The sequence below is a fragment of the Panthera pardus genome, unplaced genomic scaffold (genome assembly GCF_024362965.1).
Source record: "Panthera pardus isolate Hobbes unplaced genomic scaffold, ASM2436296v1 HiC_scaffold_27, whole genome shotgun sequence".
NCBI classification, from domain to species: domain Eukaryota; kingdom Metazoa; phylum Chordata; class Mammalia; order Carnivora; family Felidae; genus Panthera; species Panthera pardus.
Window position 1 is genome coordinate 33726162 of NW_026526843.1, and position 16132 is coordinate 33742293.

General features: G+C 38.8%; 1 protein-coding gene across 2 annotated transcripts in view; it reads right to left on the bottom strand.

Moving 5' to 3' along the window:
• Positions 1-16132, bottom strand: part of HTR2C (5-hydroxytryptamine receptor 2C) — a 288932-nt gene that overhangs the window by 155489 nt on the left and 117311 nt on the right. For both annotated transcript variants that reach the window (XM_019426891.2, XM_019426892.2), the window contains exon 3: positions 847-952. In XM_019426891.2, coding sequence (XP_019282436.1) covers positions 847-881 — 35 coding nt within the window. In that variant the 5' untranslated portion in view covers positions 882-952. The remainder of the gene's footprint in view (positions 1-846; positions 953-16132) is intronic.

The window sequence follows — 16132 nt, forward strand, 5'->3', positions numbered from 1 at the left end:
AAGAAAGCAGCCCAACATTTTCTTAAGTTAAAAAGAAGATATATTTGGATTAGATTACATTTAGCATTGCCCAGTACTGGATCCAAATTCTTATTTCCTTTATGTGACATTCTACTGATCTTAACTTCTGGGTCATTGTGTCAAGACTTTGGAGGATGGCATTGTTTTCCTCTGGCTAGCTACACCCCCAGCCTCTACTCCCTGACTTCTGACCCATTCTTTTGCAACCTCAACTCTTCCTTTTTTTTAATGTTTATTTATTTATTTTGCAAAAGAGCGTGAGCAGGGGAGAGGCAGAGAGAGAAAATCCCAAGCAGGCTTTGCGCTGTTTGTGCTGTTCGCAAAGAGCCTGATGCAGGGCTCGAACTCTTGAACCGTGAGATCATGACCTGAGCCGAAATCAAGAGTCAGACACTCAATTGACTGAGCCAAGCAGGTGCCTCTCAACCATTCTTCATAAAAGCAGAAACTTGTGGAGACACTTTACCCTCTTGGTTGTTTAGTCCACGCAGGAAGGAAAAGGAAAGGACCTTTCCCGTTTCTACATTTGAACCATAGAGAAAGCAACCCGGAACACTGGAATTGTTTTTGAATTTAAGATCTTATTGCCATACTCTTTATTTGAATACATAAGCAGTTGTGTTTAATTGAAGCCCAAGTTATTGGGGCTTTTTCCATTTACTTTTGAACAGGAAACACCCAGAATATTAATCTACGGGGTGCAAGTCATTTATGCAATTTGAGGCAAATCTAGCTGAATGGTCGTATAAAAGCCCTTTTAACCTTTTTGAGCAAGCTACCGTTAAAAGTTATCCTTTAGAAAATAGTAAGTAATAACATCCTTACAGGAACGAATGCACCGCTTTCCTCAGGTTCACCATGATTGCTTCGGTGTAAAGTTTAAAGTTGAGAAGTGGGAATGTAACAGATTGAATTCATAATTCCATCCTTTCTGGGGAGAGAGAAAAAAAAAAAGAAAAAGAAAATTAGTGAAATGTCCAAATAACTTGCATTACAACCAGTTAAGTAAACTTAAATGTACTTATTAAGTGATAAGAAACATATAAGTGATAAAAAATGGCAGAGAATAAAGTTTGCGTTTATTTACATATACAACCGTCATAATGTTTCTTTCCTTTTTTTTTTGGTTTTCTTAAAAATTTCTTGCATGCACTCTATTTATATGGGACTTCTACTAAATCTCTTCTTAGAGTACACATAGCTTCCGATCGGTGTTTGGAGGAAGAAATTAAGAATATACGCTTCTTAATTTGCAAAGCATTGGGGGAAAGTTTGTGATGTCATAATTAAGTAGCAAGTATAACATGTATCAAAGGTTTCATTTTCTAGGAACATGGAAAACTAAAATAAGTGTTTTTTTTTAAAGTTTATTTATTTGAGGGGGGGGAGCAGAGAGACAGGGAGAGAGAGAGAATCCCAAGCACCTTCCACGCTCAGTGTGGAGCCCCACGAGGGGTTCAATCGAACGCACCGAGAGATCGTGACCTAAGCCGAAATCAAGAGTCGAAGTTTAACCGACTGAGCCCCCCGGGCACCCCTGATTCTAAATATTTTTATGGAGTGAACATATTTTGTGCAACATTCCTAATTTATTTGCTTCAACTGGAAGGAATCTGCATTTACGTAGCTTTATTTGTACTTTGCATCAACCAACAATATTCTCCAGAGAGCAGCACTGGGTTTATACCAAAATAAATGGGCTGCAGTGGGTGTCAGTGACAAAAAAATGTAGTTGTGGTGGGAGAAGGGGCAGAAAGAGGGACTTGAATAGCTTGAGAATGTGGGATAACGTTGAAAAATCCTCTGTTCTGTCTGATTTAGGAGTATTTCCAAGGAATGTGAGAAAAATTTGTTGATAGTCTTTTTTAGTGTTTTGTAGTTCCTTTTAGAAGTCTGGAAGTAAAATTTTACTGGAACAAATTGTACCTCCTTATATTTGCCATCTCATTTAGTAGCGCTATTATTCTAGTCACTCAAGCTACAAATTTAATTTATTCTTCCTTCTTATCCCTCACCTCTCACTTGTGAGTTCTATCAATGCCACCTACACAAAATCTTCCTCATAACCATCTCTTTCATTACAGCAATGCATAAAATATGGCCTCCAGTATTCAGAAACAAAATATTCTATGGGAGAGATCGAGTGACGTTCGCCAGATCATTAGTCAGACCATTTTTGTCCCATAAAATGCCACCAGGCAATGCATAAATCCCTTTTCCTGGGAGGTCTGGAAATAAGTGACAGAAAAAAAAAAAAAAAAAGGATACAGAAAGACAAAAAGGTCTTATTTTGCATCTTTGTCCTCAAGAGACATCAAAATCCTTCTCTTTTCCCAATATTAAAATATAAAAATTGTTCCTAATGCTTGCTTTTCAAGAACCTAAAAATTAATATAATTTAAAAGCTTCAAAGTAAAATACGCTTCATTCCGATATCATTCAATTGGTAACAAATCAATTGAAACTGTGTTTGCCATAACTCGAGATGATAACCATCTCATTCAACATTATATTATCCATATTCGCAGCCATGGTAGAGTCCTATTTATTGCCACTCAAAATGCCACATTTCTTTAAAAATTAATTGCTCTTGTCATCTTTTTTACATGTATATTTTCCCATGAAATATCAATGGAAAAATTAAAAAACAAGTATTTATTTTTCTAAGTTCCAAATCTCACAAGTAATAATCACAAAAGTATATTATGTATATAGATGTCCAGTTTATTAACTAAAATACCTTAAGGACAAAGTAGTATCTTTCTGTACTGTTAAAATTTGCATTTTTTGTTGTTCACTAAAACTGACTAAACCTGACACAAAGTGCTCCCGGATTGGTGGTAAAAGTTTAGAAATATTAATACGATGGACAGGAATAAATTATATAAATTATGTAAAGTAAGTAACTTTATGTAAAGTAAGTAAGAAACATTACATGTCTCCCCAAAGGGCTAAGTCACTGTGACAATATTTTGCAACGAGAAATGTTTTGTGAGTAATCCTACAAAAAGAGGAGGGAATACAAAACCTCTTAAAGCCTTGGATAAGATAACAAGAGAAACAAACCAAAAAAAAAAAAAAGAGAGAGAAAGAGAGAAACAAAAAACAAACCCATAACAAAACAACACTAACTGAACACTCTAATCTGCAAATCTCTCAGACCCCGCCCACCTTTCATAATGAGATTCTCATGGTTGTGTTGAACGGGGGAAAAAAAAGGATACCTGTGAACTCAGTGTTCAAGTTCGGGAAGACTTGTGTTTTCTAAAATTAAGAAAAAAGTCACTGGTGGGATAACTGATAGAGTGATTCATTTTAGATGAGAATCTATGTGGCTCTCATAGAAATTGTGTTTGGTCATGTGACAGTGTGAAAGTATTCTAAGAATATGTATACACATTTATATGGGTATGTGTGCATATATACATATACATAATTTTGTGCAGAGAAAAGGATGGTTGATCAACCTGTAATGAATTAACTATATCAAGCATGAAGGGAAAAATCACAGGCTAAATCACAGACATAAGTTCAAGATCAGTAAATACATATTTGGACTAATCTCTTATTTCTTTCTGCAACACTAGTCACAGATTTTTCATGTTCTCGCTAAAGCTTTGTAAGATCTTCCGACATCGATAACGGTAACTGCATTTGCTGGGTCAAAAAGGGGAACAAGTAGCAGTTTTCGTATAGTTCTCAAACAGTACAATTTTATACAAGATATTGCAGAATAACTTCAATTATTTTTTTAATTTTTTCAATTTTTTCTTTTTTATGCTGATTTTTGAGAGAGAAAGAGCGTGCACGCGTGTGAGCTGTGGAGGGGCACAGAGAATGGGGGTCTGAGGATGCGAAGCAGGCTCTGTACTGACAGCAGACCGACCGATGCGGGGCTGGAACTCGCAAACCATGAGATCATGACCTGCGCCGAAATCAGACGCTTAACCACCTGAGCCACGCATGTGCCCCTAATGTGGAATTTTAATTAAGCAAGACTCATACCCTGAGCATTACATGTAATTGATGCCTATGAAATCTGTCCTCATATGTCAACATATGTTATGTGTCAAATAGCATATATTATCAAAAATAGTGTGAATACTTGAGGACAACTGAGCCAAAATAAGGTCCCCAGTGTATATATTCAGAAATTAGTTTCAAACACTCAAAGTTTATCAGTATCACTAAAAAATACTTAAGAGCCATTATCAATAACCATCTTGGAAGTGAAATATGGAAAATAAAAACCCACTGTGGGCCTTCCCACATGGCCTCAGGCTAGACTTGGGAATGTGTTAATTTCAGAGCTAATTGGTGTGGTTCCTGTAACAGCTCTAAATAAAAGAATGACTGTCATGGGAACTAAGAGTTCTTCAGTACACAGCTCCTATTTTGACTCCTTGATGGCATTTTAAGGGTTTTGCACGGGCATGAATTTAGCGATGCTACACTTCCTGCTGAATTTAGTGATGCTTACACTTCCTGCATTCACTGAACAGTAACTTGATGGTTCACCGGGAAAACCAGCGTTGTGCTCTCTTTAAGGGATACCTAGTTTTCCATGCCAATTTGCCATCCAAGGGGTGAGAGATATATGTGCATCCTGTGGTCTGTAGAGTACTATATATTCAATTCATTTGCTAAAGACTACAAAGATGAGAAAGGGAAATCAAATTTGCATGTTGTATCAATTTTACACATATTAAATTTAGCTTATGAAAGAGCATCCACATGGCTCTGTATTGGGAGATAAAAACAACAAGGAAAACCCCACGATTTTGGATTCTAGTAAAGTCGTAGTTTAAGAGTCAAGTGTTAAAGCAGCAGAGAGTAGGCATTAAATTAGAGAAAAGGAAAAATCAAGGAGGGAAGAAAATAAAAATGGAAAGAATAGGCAAAAAGGAAAATGTCAATGGAGACTGTTTTGAGAAGGAACAGAGTTCGTGTTGTGCGATTTGTCTGAAAGAAGATTGCTGGTGACATTAGCGTCATTTCAATACAGTCGTGCAGGAAGGATCTAGAATATAGTTGGATGAAGGGGAAGAGAAGGGGACCATCCAGATGAGAGGAGGTGGTTGGTGAGGAAAAGGAAGATGTTCAAAGGGTTTTGCCGTGTACTAAATGGGTACTAAAGACAAATTTTTGAGAGGAAGAGCCATATAAATGTCCTTTCCATGTAGCTCCCACATTCCTTAGCCAAGTGCTGGGGATAAAGCACTTGACTGATCCAAGGGAAGGGAAAGGGAGAGACTTGAAGAGATTTAAGGTGTGAAGTGAAATGATCCTAAGAATAAGAGCTGTGGTTTTTTGTTTGTTTGTTTTTTCAAATTGTGCCTGGAGAGGACAGAAGTCTATGACCGTATCAAAAACCGTGGACATTTCCTTCTATCTTCTAAAGCTCACCATTTATAACTCATTTTTACTGTTACCTTTCCTATGCTTTGACACTGAAGAAAGAGTAATCATGTTTCAATCACATTTTCTGTCCTCAAACTGTTCCTTAGTCTTTCTTTTCCAGACCTGGCCACACATAATACTGATAAAAAGTAGTAAGAACCTGGGGCGCCTGGGTGGCTCAGTTGCTTGAGTGACCGACCTCAAGTCATGATCTCACAGTTTGTGAGTTCGAGCCTTGAGTCGGGCTCTGTGCTGACAGCTCGGAGCCTGGAGCCTGCTTCGGATTCTGTCTCCCCCTCTCTCCGCCCCTCCCTTGCTCATGCGTGCTCTCTCTCTCTCTCTCAATAATAAATAAACATTTTTAAAAAATAGTAAGAAACTGCCAGTGTTGGGGCACCTGGGTGGCTCAGTTGGTTAAGCATCTGACTCTTGGTTTTGTCTCAGGTCATGATCTCACGGTTCGTGAGTTTGAGCCCCGCATCGGCTCCGTGCTAAGGGCAAAGAGCCTGCTTGGGATTCTCTCTCTCCCTTTTCTCTCTGCCCCTCCCCAACTCATGCTCTTGCTCTGTCAAAAAATAAATAAATAAACTTAAAAAAAAATGCCAGAGTTTCTACCTGACGTTTTAACAAAATTTGGAAGTTAAAGATTATTCCATTAAAAAAGTTTACATTAGGTTTCTGGAAATTCCATGAGCTCATTATGGTGATGAAGCAGATTATTTTCTCTCACACTGAAGAGATTCAATCTGACACTGAATGTTTTAAAAACTATAGAATAGGCAGACATCTGAGATCATTCTTAGACATTTGACTTTTTATAATAAAGCATGCAAGAATTTTATAAGTAATAATAAATGCAGAGGTTTAATTTTTGTCAGTTTCCATTGTTCAGAAATTATAGACTCATAATTCAAAACTTATCCCTGTGGTTATCACAGCCTCTGAGCTTTCAGCAGATACTAGATCAAAAGTGAATTAGTCACAAATGTTCAGATTATTCTTCAGAAGATTATATTAATGTGGCACATATTTATAACATTTTGGGGGGAAATCCTTTAATTCAAAAACTATCCTTAAAACTAATGAATATTGTAGGAATTTTCCTCTCAACTTCAAATGTACTGTAGGGATTTTCTAATAAAACATATAATTGTCAGGGCGCCTGGGTGGCTCAGTTGGTTAAGCGTCCCACTTGGGCTCAGGTCATGATCTCCTGGTTCGCGAGTTCCAGCCCCGAATCGGGCTCTGTGCTGACAGCTCAGAGCCTGGAACCCGCTTCGGATTCTGTGTCTCCCTCTCTCTCTGCCCCTCTCCTGCTCACACCATCTCTCTCTGTCTCTCTCAAAAATAAATAAACGTTAAAAAACACTTAAAACATATAATTGCCATACTAAAAATTCACCTTTGCCAAGTATAATCAGATAACAGCTATTTATGATTTTAATAGAAAGTTAGTATATTATACAGTTATCATATCCAATGCAAGTAAAGACTACTCGTCCACCAGTCGACACAGGACATTCAAGCAAATTAAGCTAATTTAGAAACTTATTTTGTGAAGTTAAATGAATTCAAATCTTCTATCTTCAAGTGGAAGGTCTTAATTTAGTCTACAATTATGAATTCATACAACTCCTAAAGCTGAAAAATTATGAGTGATCAAATAACCCAGTCCTTTGCCTTCAAACAGACCTATATTTAAACCACTTGAAGAAATGTGATAATTGATGTTCTTTAGCACAACCTCCAGAAGAGGCAATTTCATAACCTTCCGATGTTTAGCAATTGGCTTCCCAGAAAATCATATTTTATATTAGGCAAAAAGCCTCAAGCTAAGAGACTTAAATGGGAATGATTACTTTCTTACTAAGTCGGGTACAGATCTATGTAACAGGATAAAGCGATACCATCAACTTGCTCCCTGCGTCTTTTTCTTTGACTTGTCCGAGAATACAGTGATTCAGACCCAGAACTGGAGACTTCTTCATGGTGTGCCATAGGGAAATCTAATGGTTCTGAACATGCAGTTACATATGTTAGGTGATATTAAAATTTCCTCTCCAAACTGAGACACTTCTGAAAGTGAAGGGCAAGGGGGCATTAACTGGACAAGACTCTGGGTCTCTCCTGGGTATGTCATTAGATCTGGTAATAAGGTGATTCTTCTATTCTGTTGTTTTTTTTTAAGTTTATTTATTTTGAGAGAGCAAAAGAGAGAGAGAGAGAGGGAGAATGAGCAGGGGAGGGGCAGAGAGAGTGAGAGAGAGAATCCCAAGCAGGCTCAGTACTGTCAGCCTGGAGCCCAATGTGGGGCTGGAACTCACGAACCCGTAAGATGGTAAGATCGTGACCTGAGCAGAAGCCAATAGTCAGAAGCTTAACGGACTGAGCCACCCAGGCGCCCTGGTGATTATTCTTTTTGAATGCAGGTCTGGTGTCATTTCCTGCCCTCACCCCCTGGATGTGATCTCAGAGGTTGTTTACACAAATTTAACCCTTCATCTTGTACTTGGCATTAAAATGAAACAGGAAATATTTTCTCCCTGTTTGTATTGACTCAATGCTTCTGCTTGTGCTTCCCATATTTTATGAGTGACAACTATTAAAGTTAGTGAGACTTACCAAGATAGTTAACTCCTAAAATCTACAGTGTGTAAGGTCCTAAGTGTTTCACACCGAGACCTATTCCATTTACCTAAAATAACACTTTAACAACAAAACGCCTTCCAAGTTGATAGAGTTAAAATAGCTACCCCAATTATTCCATGATAATCGTAACAGACCTCGAGAGAATCTGTCTGAGTGAACAGAGTGCCCAGTGTTTGAAATTACTTTCTCCATACGTGGTAGCAGAACTCTCCCTGAATTATCTGAGCGTTAGTATCGACGTAGCAGAGTAAAATGATGGCTTTAATTTTTATTTTTGTAAATAATCGAAAGCAGGCTCCAGGCTCCCAGCTGTCAGCAAAGAGCCCGATGCGGGGCTGGAACCCACAAGCCACGAGATCATGCCCTGAGCTGAAGTCGGTCGCTCAACCGACGGAGCCCCCCAGGCGCCCCGAAACTGATGGCATTTCAACAGCAGAGCTCACAGAGCAAACCATATGTGAAATCTGTTTGGGGGACCTGATTTACGGCACTGGGAGCTCTGCATAACAGCGCTTTCGTGTATTCAAATATTTCTTGCCTGCCTAGCTTATGCTAGGCACCCTGCCAGATGCTGGGCACATAGTGGCAAACAAGGTAGACAAGATCCCTGCTCTCACGGAGCTTACACTCTAGCGGGAGATAGTCAACGTTTAAGCAAAGAAGTAGGATAATTTCAGGTAGTAAGGACTGCTATGAATAAAATGAAATGAAATAGCACAATGGGATAAAGAGAGACTGGGGGAAATACTTTAGACGGACCACTATATGGAGCCATAACCTGAGGTTATATATATATATATAACCTCATCCACATATATACATATATATGTGTATATATATGTGTGTGTGTATACACATATATATGTGTATATATATGTATGTATATACACCAGAGTAATAATATTAGCCAGTATTTGCTGGTTATTCTCAATCACCATAAAAAATACAGTAAGTTAAGCACATAACAAGAGTCAACTGATGAAAACAGTTCAAAGTTTTACGTCGGTTTGATTTTAATTTTGCAAACCAGTCGGGGGAACACCTCTTCATCTTTTTTGGCTGAGATACTTAAAATTCAATTTACATGTGTCCCCGCTTACATTTACATTGGTGTCTCCTCCCCCCATAAGCAACTCCCACTTTCCATTTCGTTAGGTTAAGAGACGACAGACATTTGGCGGAAGAGCAGGCCCTTCTTTCTGGCTGTAGACGGTTCAGTCGAGTCGTGAAGAGCGAAAAGTTCAATCAGTTGCCCAGATGTATTTATTGCCAAATAACGGGGTACTTGGATACATCTGGACAGCCGAATGAACCCTTAACTCCTCATCTTTCCAACAGCTCTTTCTTTATTTCCCAGCTTTAGAATCACCTAGATAAAGGGAGAGAAACAAACAATCCACTTTGGAGCAGAAAGATCAGTCTCTTCACGGTTCTGCTGTCCCATTAAAAAAAAAAAAAAAAAAAAAAAAAAACACCAAAGCGACTCTAACCTGTGCATTTTATGGTATTATACAATGCGTGTAAGTCATCAAAATACAGCAAGGCTTATAAATAACAGAGCAACAACATGAAATTAAAATCTACCACAGATACAGAAAACTGAGGCGAAGTCAAAGTTAATTGTATTATTAATAATTTATATAATACATAATTTAGTATAGTATCATTTAGTACCTTAAATGTTAAGTACACATAGTATCGCATAGAAGAGTAGGCGAGAAGGTTGAGGACACAGGTTCCAGCCCTGACTTATTTGATGTGTGACTTAGGGTAAGTCACTGGACCAATTTGGGCCTCAGTTTTTTTCATCCATCCCATGAAGGGTTTGCGATAGGGGATCTCTATCTCTTCCGGCTCTGAAATGCTGTGATTCAGGTTTTTGTTTTTCGTAAAGGTTTGATATTGTTTTATGCCACTTTATAAATCAGATGCTTCTACATAGCTCAGTTTGGTTACAATTAGATGCTGCTTCTTGTCTTTGCCAATTCATTGTAAGAGATGACATTCACAGAGCCTTGGATTGAAGGGCATGTGACAGTGATTCTTAACTTGGGTATCTCAGAACGCCACCTCCAAATCCTAAACATTTATGCGCACGTGTTCTGTCCCATTTCCTGTTTCTACTTCCTTCAAGGAATTCTAAATGCCCGTCTCATCCACAAGAGTTAAGAGATTATGCAGACTCACCAAAAAATGAGCACAAACGTATTTAACTGTAATTTTCTGTTTAAAAAAAAAAAATCTTATGCCCAGAATTGAGAGAAGTGAAGTTTAAGAAGTAATGACCAGATTCATGGCTATGTAAAGCTTGACTTCTGCTTTAAAGGTTTAATGCTGAACTAATACCCATTTACTGTGTTGTGTGCTCATATTCCTTTTGATTTATTGATGGAGAAAAATAGTACTTCAGTTTGACAACTCTGAAAATACTGTTTCTTGCACGAGTTCTGTGAACTTTATACCAGATGGTGTCAATATTGGGAGAAACGGATCTATGTTATAACTCCTCTCAGTGCTCTTACAGCTAAAATAACAGACCACAAATGACATGTAATGTTTTTGCCTTTTTTTTTCCTAACTGGATGCGTGAAGAATTCTGCTAATTACCCTTCCAGAGCACCTCCTGTGCAACTCAACTTACAAAATAAAATCTGTCAGGAAGTTCAAGTCCACGTAAGTCTTCAAATCCTTTGGTTCATGATTTCAAAGTGTGTGTGTGTGTGTGTGTGTGTGTGTGTGTGTGTGTATTGGGGGTGTCCCAGAAATGGCGTGTAAATAATGCTTTACTTTTCCACACTGCATATGATGCTGTCTAAATCATGCATTTGTGTAACAAAAATACATTATCTACATCAACATGAACACTTGGTTGTCTTTAAGTAGTAAATGATAGGGGGTGCTGTTACGTCAATTGTTACATTTTAAAATCAGTCCCAAGAAGTCCTGATTTCTTATTTTATAGACAACTTTCTAGGTTGAAGTTGTAGGGCTTTATTTTTTTTTCAAAACGCGGGTGCAGTGCTAATAAAATAAAATCCACACACATTTAATGACCACTTACTATGTGCCAGGCACTATGATCAGTAGTTTCACCTAATTTAAGTTCCACAACTCATTTTAAGAAAAAAAATAAAAGAAGAAATTGTTAGGTTCAAAGAGGTTAAGCAGTTTTTCCTAGCATATTGCAAGGTCAAGATTCTAAAAGAATAATTGGGGGATATTTTAAAAAGCACGCATAGGAAGACAATGTAAGCAAAGAGTTTATGTGTTCATCAGGACATTGTTCATTTATTCAATGCCTACTATGTGCTTGGCGATATTCTAGACACTTGGCATTGATGGGATTCAGGGCAGGCAGGCCACCTCAGAATATGCCACTTTGGGGTGTGGATTATTTTGAGCTGAAGATAATCAAGGCCCAGGAGACTCAAGGAGAGCTTTTCATCTCCCACTTAACTGCCTAAAAATATGTAGATAGGGAGCCTGCACCAGGAAGACAGCTATTGCAAAAGGTAACTTTTTTGTGTACATTAGAACGGCTTTTGGGGCACCTGGGTGGCTCAGTTGGTGAAGTGTCAGACTTCGGCTCAGGTCATGATCTCGCAGTTAGTGAGTTCGAGCCCCGCCCTGGGCTCTTGTGCTGATGGCTCAGAGCCTGGAGCCTGCTTCAGACCCTGTGTCTCCCTCTCTCTCTCTGCCCTTCCCCCCACTCTCTCTCTTTCACTCTCAAAAATAAATAAACATTAAAAAAATTTTAAAAAACAAAAAGACTTTTCCCCATGGCAAGCAGACATTTTTTTCCCAAGCATTTGTTTCTCCCGTCTTATGAATTGTCTTTCTCTGCTTTGAAGTCCGAGCCCCTTACCCCCTTCTCCTTAGCTCAGAACTGCATATTAACCTCAACTGCCTGTCAGTGGGTCTCATATCTTTGGGGCACCCATGCATACAAAATTAAATTTGTTTATCCCTTGTCCATCTGGCTTCTGTTAAACTCATTATTAAAACAGCCAAAGAACCAAGAGGAGTAGAGAAGAAATTTCCCCTCCCCAACAGGATACACCATTAAATAAAGCAAAGACCCCTGCACATTGCATTCTTGTGCTTTCTATTGATTCTTAATTATTTCTCTTTTTAAAAAATACTTATTTATTTATTTTGAGACAGAGAGAGAGAGAGAGAGAGAGAGAGAGAGAAAGTGCAAGTGGGGGAGGGGCAGAGAGAGAGAGAGAGAGCATGAGACAGAATCCCAAGCAGGCTCCGTGCTGTCAGTGCAGAACCTGACACAGGGCTCGATCTCACCAACTGCTAGATCACGACCTGAGCCGAAACCAAGAGTTGGATGCCTTAGCGACGGGGCCACCCAGGCGCCCCTCATTCTCAATTGATTCTTAACTTGTGGTAAAGTAAATCCATACAGTGTTTTAATACTTTCAAGATTTTACTCATCTTTTCTATAGGTAAAGGAATAAAAGTCATGCAAGCTACTTTTGGCAAATTACCTCATTCCTTAAGCCTACGAACATATTTGTGATTATATATTCACTACTCTTCTCTATTGGAACTTCATTTTTTCCCACCAGCTGCTGGTATTGGGGTTCTGAAATAAGATCTGTTGTTACTGCACGACTTGTATTGCAAGAAAGATTCCTCAAATTTTAAAATCTTATTTGAACTTACTAAAATATTTTGGTCCAGATTAAAACCATCTGTATAGAGAGGCAGCTAAAAACAATGAAAGCCAAAGAAGAGTTGGCAATATAGTGTTTCCACAGCTAATCTTATGGCATATATATATATATATATATATTTGAAAAATTCTACAGATCACAAAACATCTGCTTCTCAGAGATAGCCAGAAATTATTCTAAATGGTCATTGCAATTAACTTGCCAAAAACTGAAAAATTACATTCATGAGACAAGGACCCAGCTCAGGCCAATATTTGTGGAAACTTATTCATCCGCGTCCCACATACCTTTTGGCCAGATGCTTTGTATGTGGCAATAGAGAAGCTGGGTTAGTGTAAGACTTTACAAAGTTCACTCCACTGAATCTGCTATTGTGGTATGCCCTGGGAAGTGTTTCTGTCTAAGTCGGCATCTGTCAACCAAAGAGAAGTAGAGAGAGGAATAAAGAATCGTCTTGATGGAGAAATCCCTGTAGTCATTTCTCAGTACGAAAAGAGTAGAAAAGGAGGACGGGTAACAATTGTCTTCATGGATTAATTTATTCTCATACGTCAAACGCTGTGGGAAATGCTTTATATGCTTTGTCTCCTTTAATCATTACCATGGCAACGGGGCAATCGCGGATTGAAAAAATAAATTGAGATGTTAAAATACCAAATGCAGACAGTAAGTGGTAGAGGTGGAGTCAAGTTCAGAATCGTTCACTCCAGTGTCTACGTTCATTCACCCTGTACCACGAATCCTTAACGGTAGTTCGACTTCTGCAAGAAACTGCGAAATTCTCTACATTGAAGGCTGTACTGGTCGGTCTCTAGGCCTAGTAAGTGCACTCGCAGGGAAGGTGTTGAAACGGACCACTCGAAGACCATCCAACTTCCTGTTTTGATAGTTTGAGGAAACCGATCTGAAAGGATAAATGCCCTGTCCAGTGCCATGTTGTTAACTGTTGTCAGTGCCAAGATTAGAAGCAAATTAATCTCTTTCCAGTCTTTTGATGCTGAGCCTTCCGGAGGGCAAAGGGCCTCCAAGAGTCACAGATGACTAAAGTCTCACTACTGTACGCACAACTTTTAGTACCGATGCCTCATACCCTCCCTTTAAGAGAAAGACACGAAGGAAATGTCACAGGCTACAAAGTTAGAGGCAGTAGAATGCCTTCCTCAACACGTGGCTCTTCAAATATTCCACAAAGGAAGTCAGGCTAAAGGTGGGAAGAAAAAGGGAACAAAAGGAGAGGAAGAAGAGAAGGAAAGAATAAAGGTGCGGAGGGAGGGAGGGAGAGAAGGACACACAAGGAAGAAAAGGAAAGAAAACTGTTGGTCTCAAATCTGTATTAATTCCTAGTCTGGAAGCCCCACATGGTTGTGTGATGCATACTGTTCCGGGGACCGAGTCTGGCAGAGATATGCTGGCGAGACGATTCCCAAACATAAGTTGTTGACGCAAAACTTTGTTAAATCTCACACTTGCTTTCTTGATCATTTGATTTACCCAAAACAATAGCAGGGGACCAAAGTGATTTTTAGATACAATTAACACTTCCGTGGCTAGAGCAAAAATGTAAAGAAGGCAATTTTTTTCTGTTGGGAAACATACCAGTTTATGTATTCAAACAAGTAGTATGGAGAGAATCCCACCAACAAATAGTCCTAGATTATTGTTGTGATGCAGTTTGTGAATTTAGCACAGTAGATGCGATTGTAGGCAAAGCAAAACTCTGCTAGCGGGATTTCCATTTTTTTTAGTGTTTATTTATTTTTGGGGGGGGGGACTGGGGGAAGGGCAGAGACAGGGGGACAAAGGATCCTAAGCGGGCTCTGTGCTGACCGCAGAGACCCCCGATGTGGGGCTCGAACTTACAAACTCTGAGATCATGACTTGAGCTGAAGTCATGAGCACTTAACTACTGAACCACCCAGGCACCCCCCCCCCCTCCTCCCCGCTGGGGAGATTTTAAAGAACAAGGGAACGTAGCTTGTAGTTTTGGCTAAAGAGATTCGCAACATGACACTGCCTTTGATCTTGTTAAAACTGTTTCACTGTGCCAGTGACTTTGAAAGCAGAGACTCCTTTGAAGCAATGAAGTATTCAATTATAGTTGAAGAGTTTGCCAAATAAGGCCCTCTCCCTCTAGGTCACATAGTTAAGTACGCATAGAAAGTCTTTGGTCCGTTATATATAGTGCTGAATAACACTAAAATTTTTGAGTCAGGCAACTGACTTTTTGAGAACGTTTTGTCTCTAAACCTTTAGGATCAACATGTATGAGGTATGGGGATAAACGGACTTTGTAATTTTTTTTTATTTTGCAGATTTTATTTTTCAATGTAGATACAAACAAAAGTTCAAAGTCACACTAGCATAAGAACAACAACTAATCTACAGCAAAGGGAATTTATATTTATTATCAAGGAGTCCATTAGATGTGCCATCAATATGTGAAAAAAGTTATCACAAAACATGCTAGGGTAATATTAACAACATTCTGTATTGATTTTGTCTTTCTTTCTTTCTTTCTTTCTTTCTTTCTTTCTTTCTTTCTTTCTATGTTTATTTATTGTTGAGAGACAGAGAGAGAGAGAGAGACAGAGCACGAGCAGGGGAGGGGCAGAGAGAGAGGGAGACACAGAATCCGAAGCAGGCTCCAGGTTCTGAGCTGTCAGCACAGAGGGCGACCCGGGGCTCGAACTTTAGAACTGCAAGATCATGACCTGAGCTGAAGTTGGATGCGTAACTGAGCCACCCAGGTGTCCCTGTTACTCTTTAAGTTTTAGTTACCATGCAGTGCAATATTGGTTTCAGGAGTAAAAATCAGTGATTGATCACTTACATACAACACCCGGTGCTCATCACAAGTGCCCTTCTTAATACCCATCACCCATCTAGCCCTTTGACTTTGTTATTAAAGGAAGACGGAAGTATGTCGTGTTTGAAAGAGCATAGATTTTGGGGATCCAAAGATGGAAAGTTAAGTCCAACTTTTTTACTTCTTAACTTCATAACTTTGGGCAACTCTTCAATCCTTCTCCGACTGTGTTTAATCTAGTGTATGGCCAAAAAGCTGATAAATGTGAAATTGCTCTGTAAAAAGCTAAATAATTGGCAGATATTAAAATGGAGAGGTATGTTGATTTCATGGGAAAGTGCATTTTCTCAAATTAGTCAACTGGAATTATCTATTTTAAAATTATGTTCAGAGCAACATGACTAACTCCCAAGCTGTTTTAGTTAACATGGATTACTTGCATAATATACAATTCTAATGTGATATATTCGTAATGAAATAACTCACAATAAAAATTTATTGTATCTCGATTTTTAAAGTTTGTCTTCAAAGATTGGGAGGCAAATCAGTCAGCAATGGTTATAATATA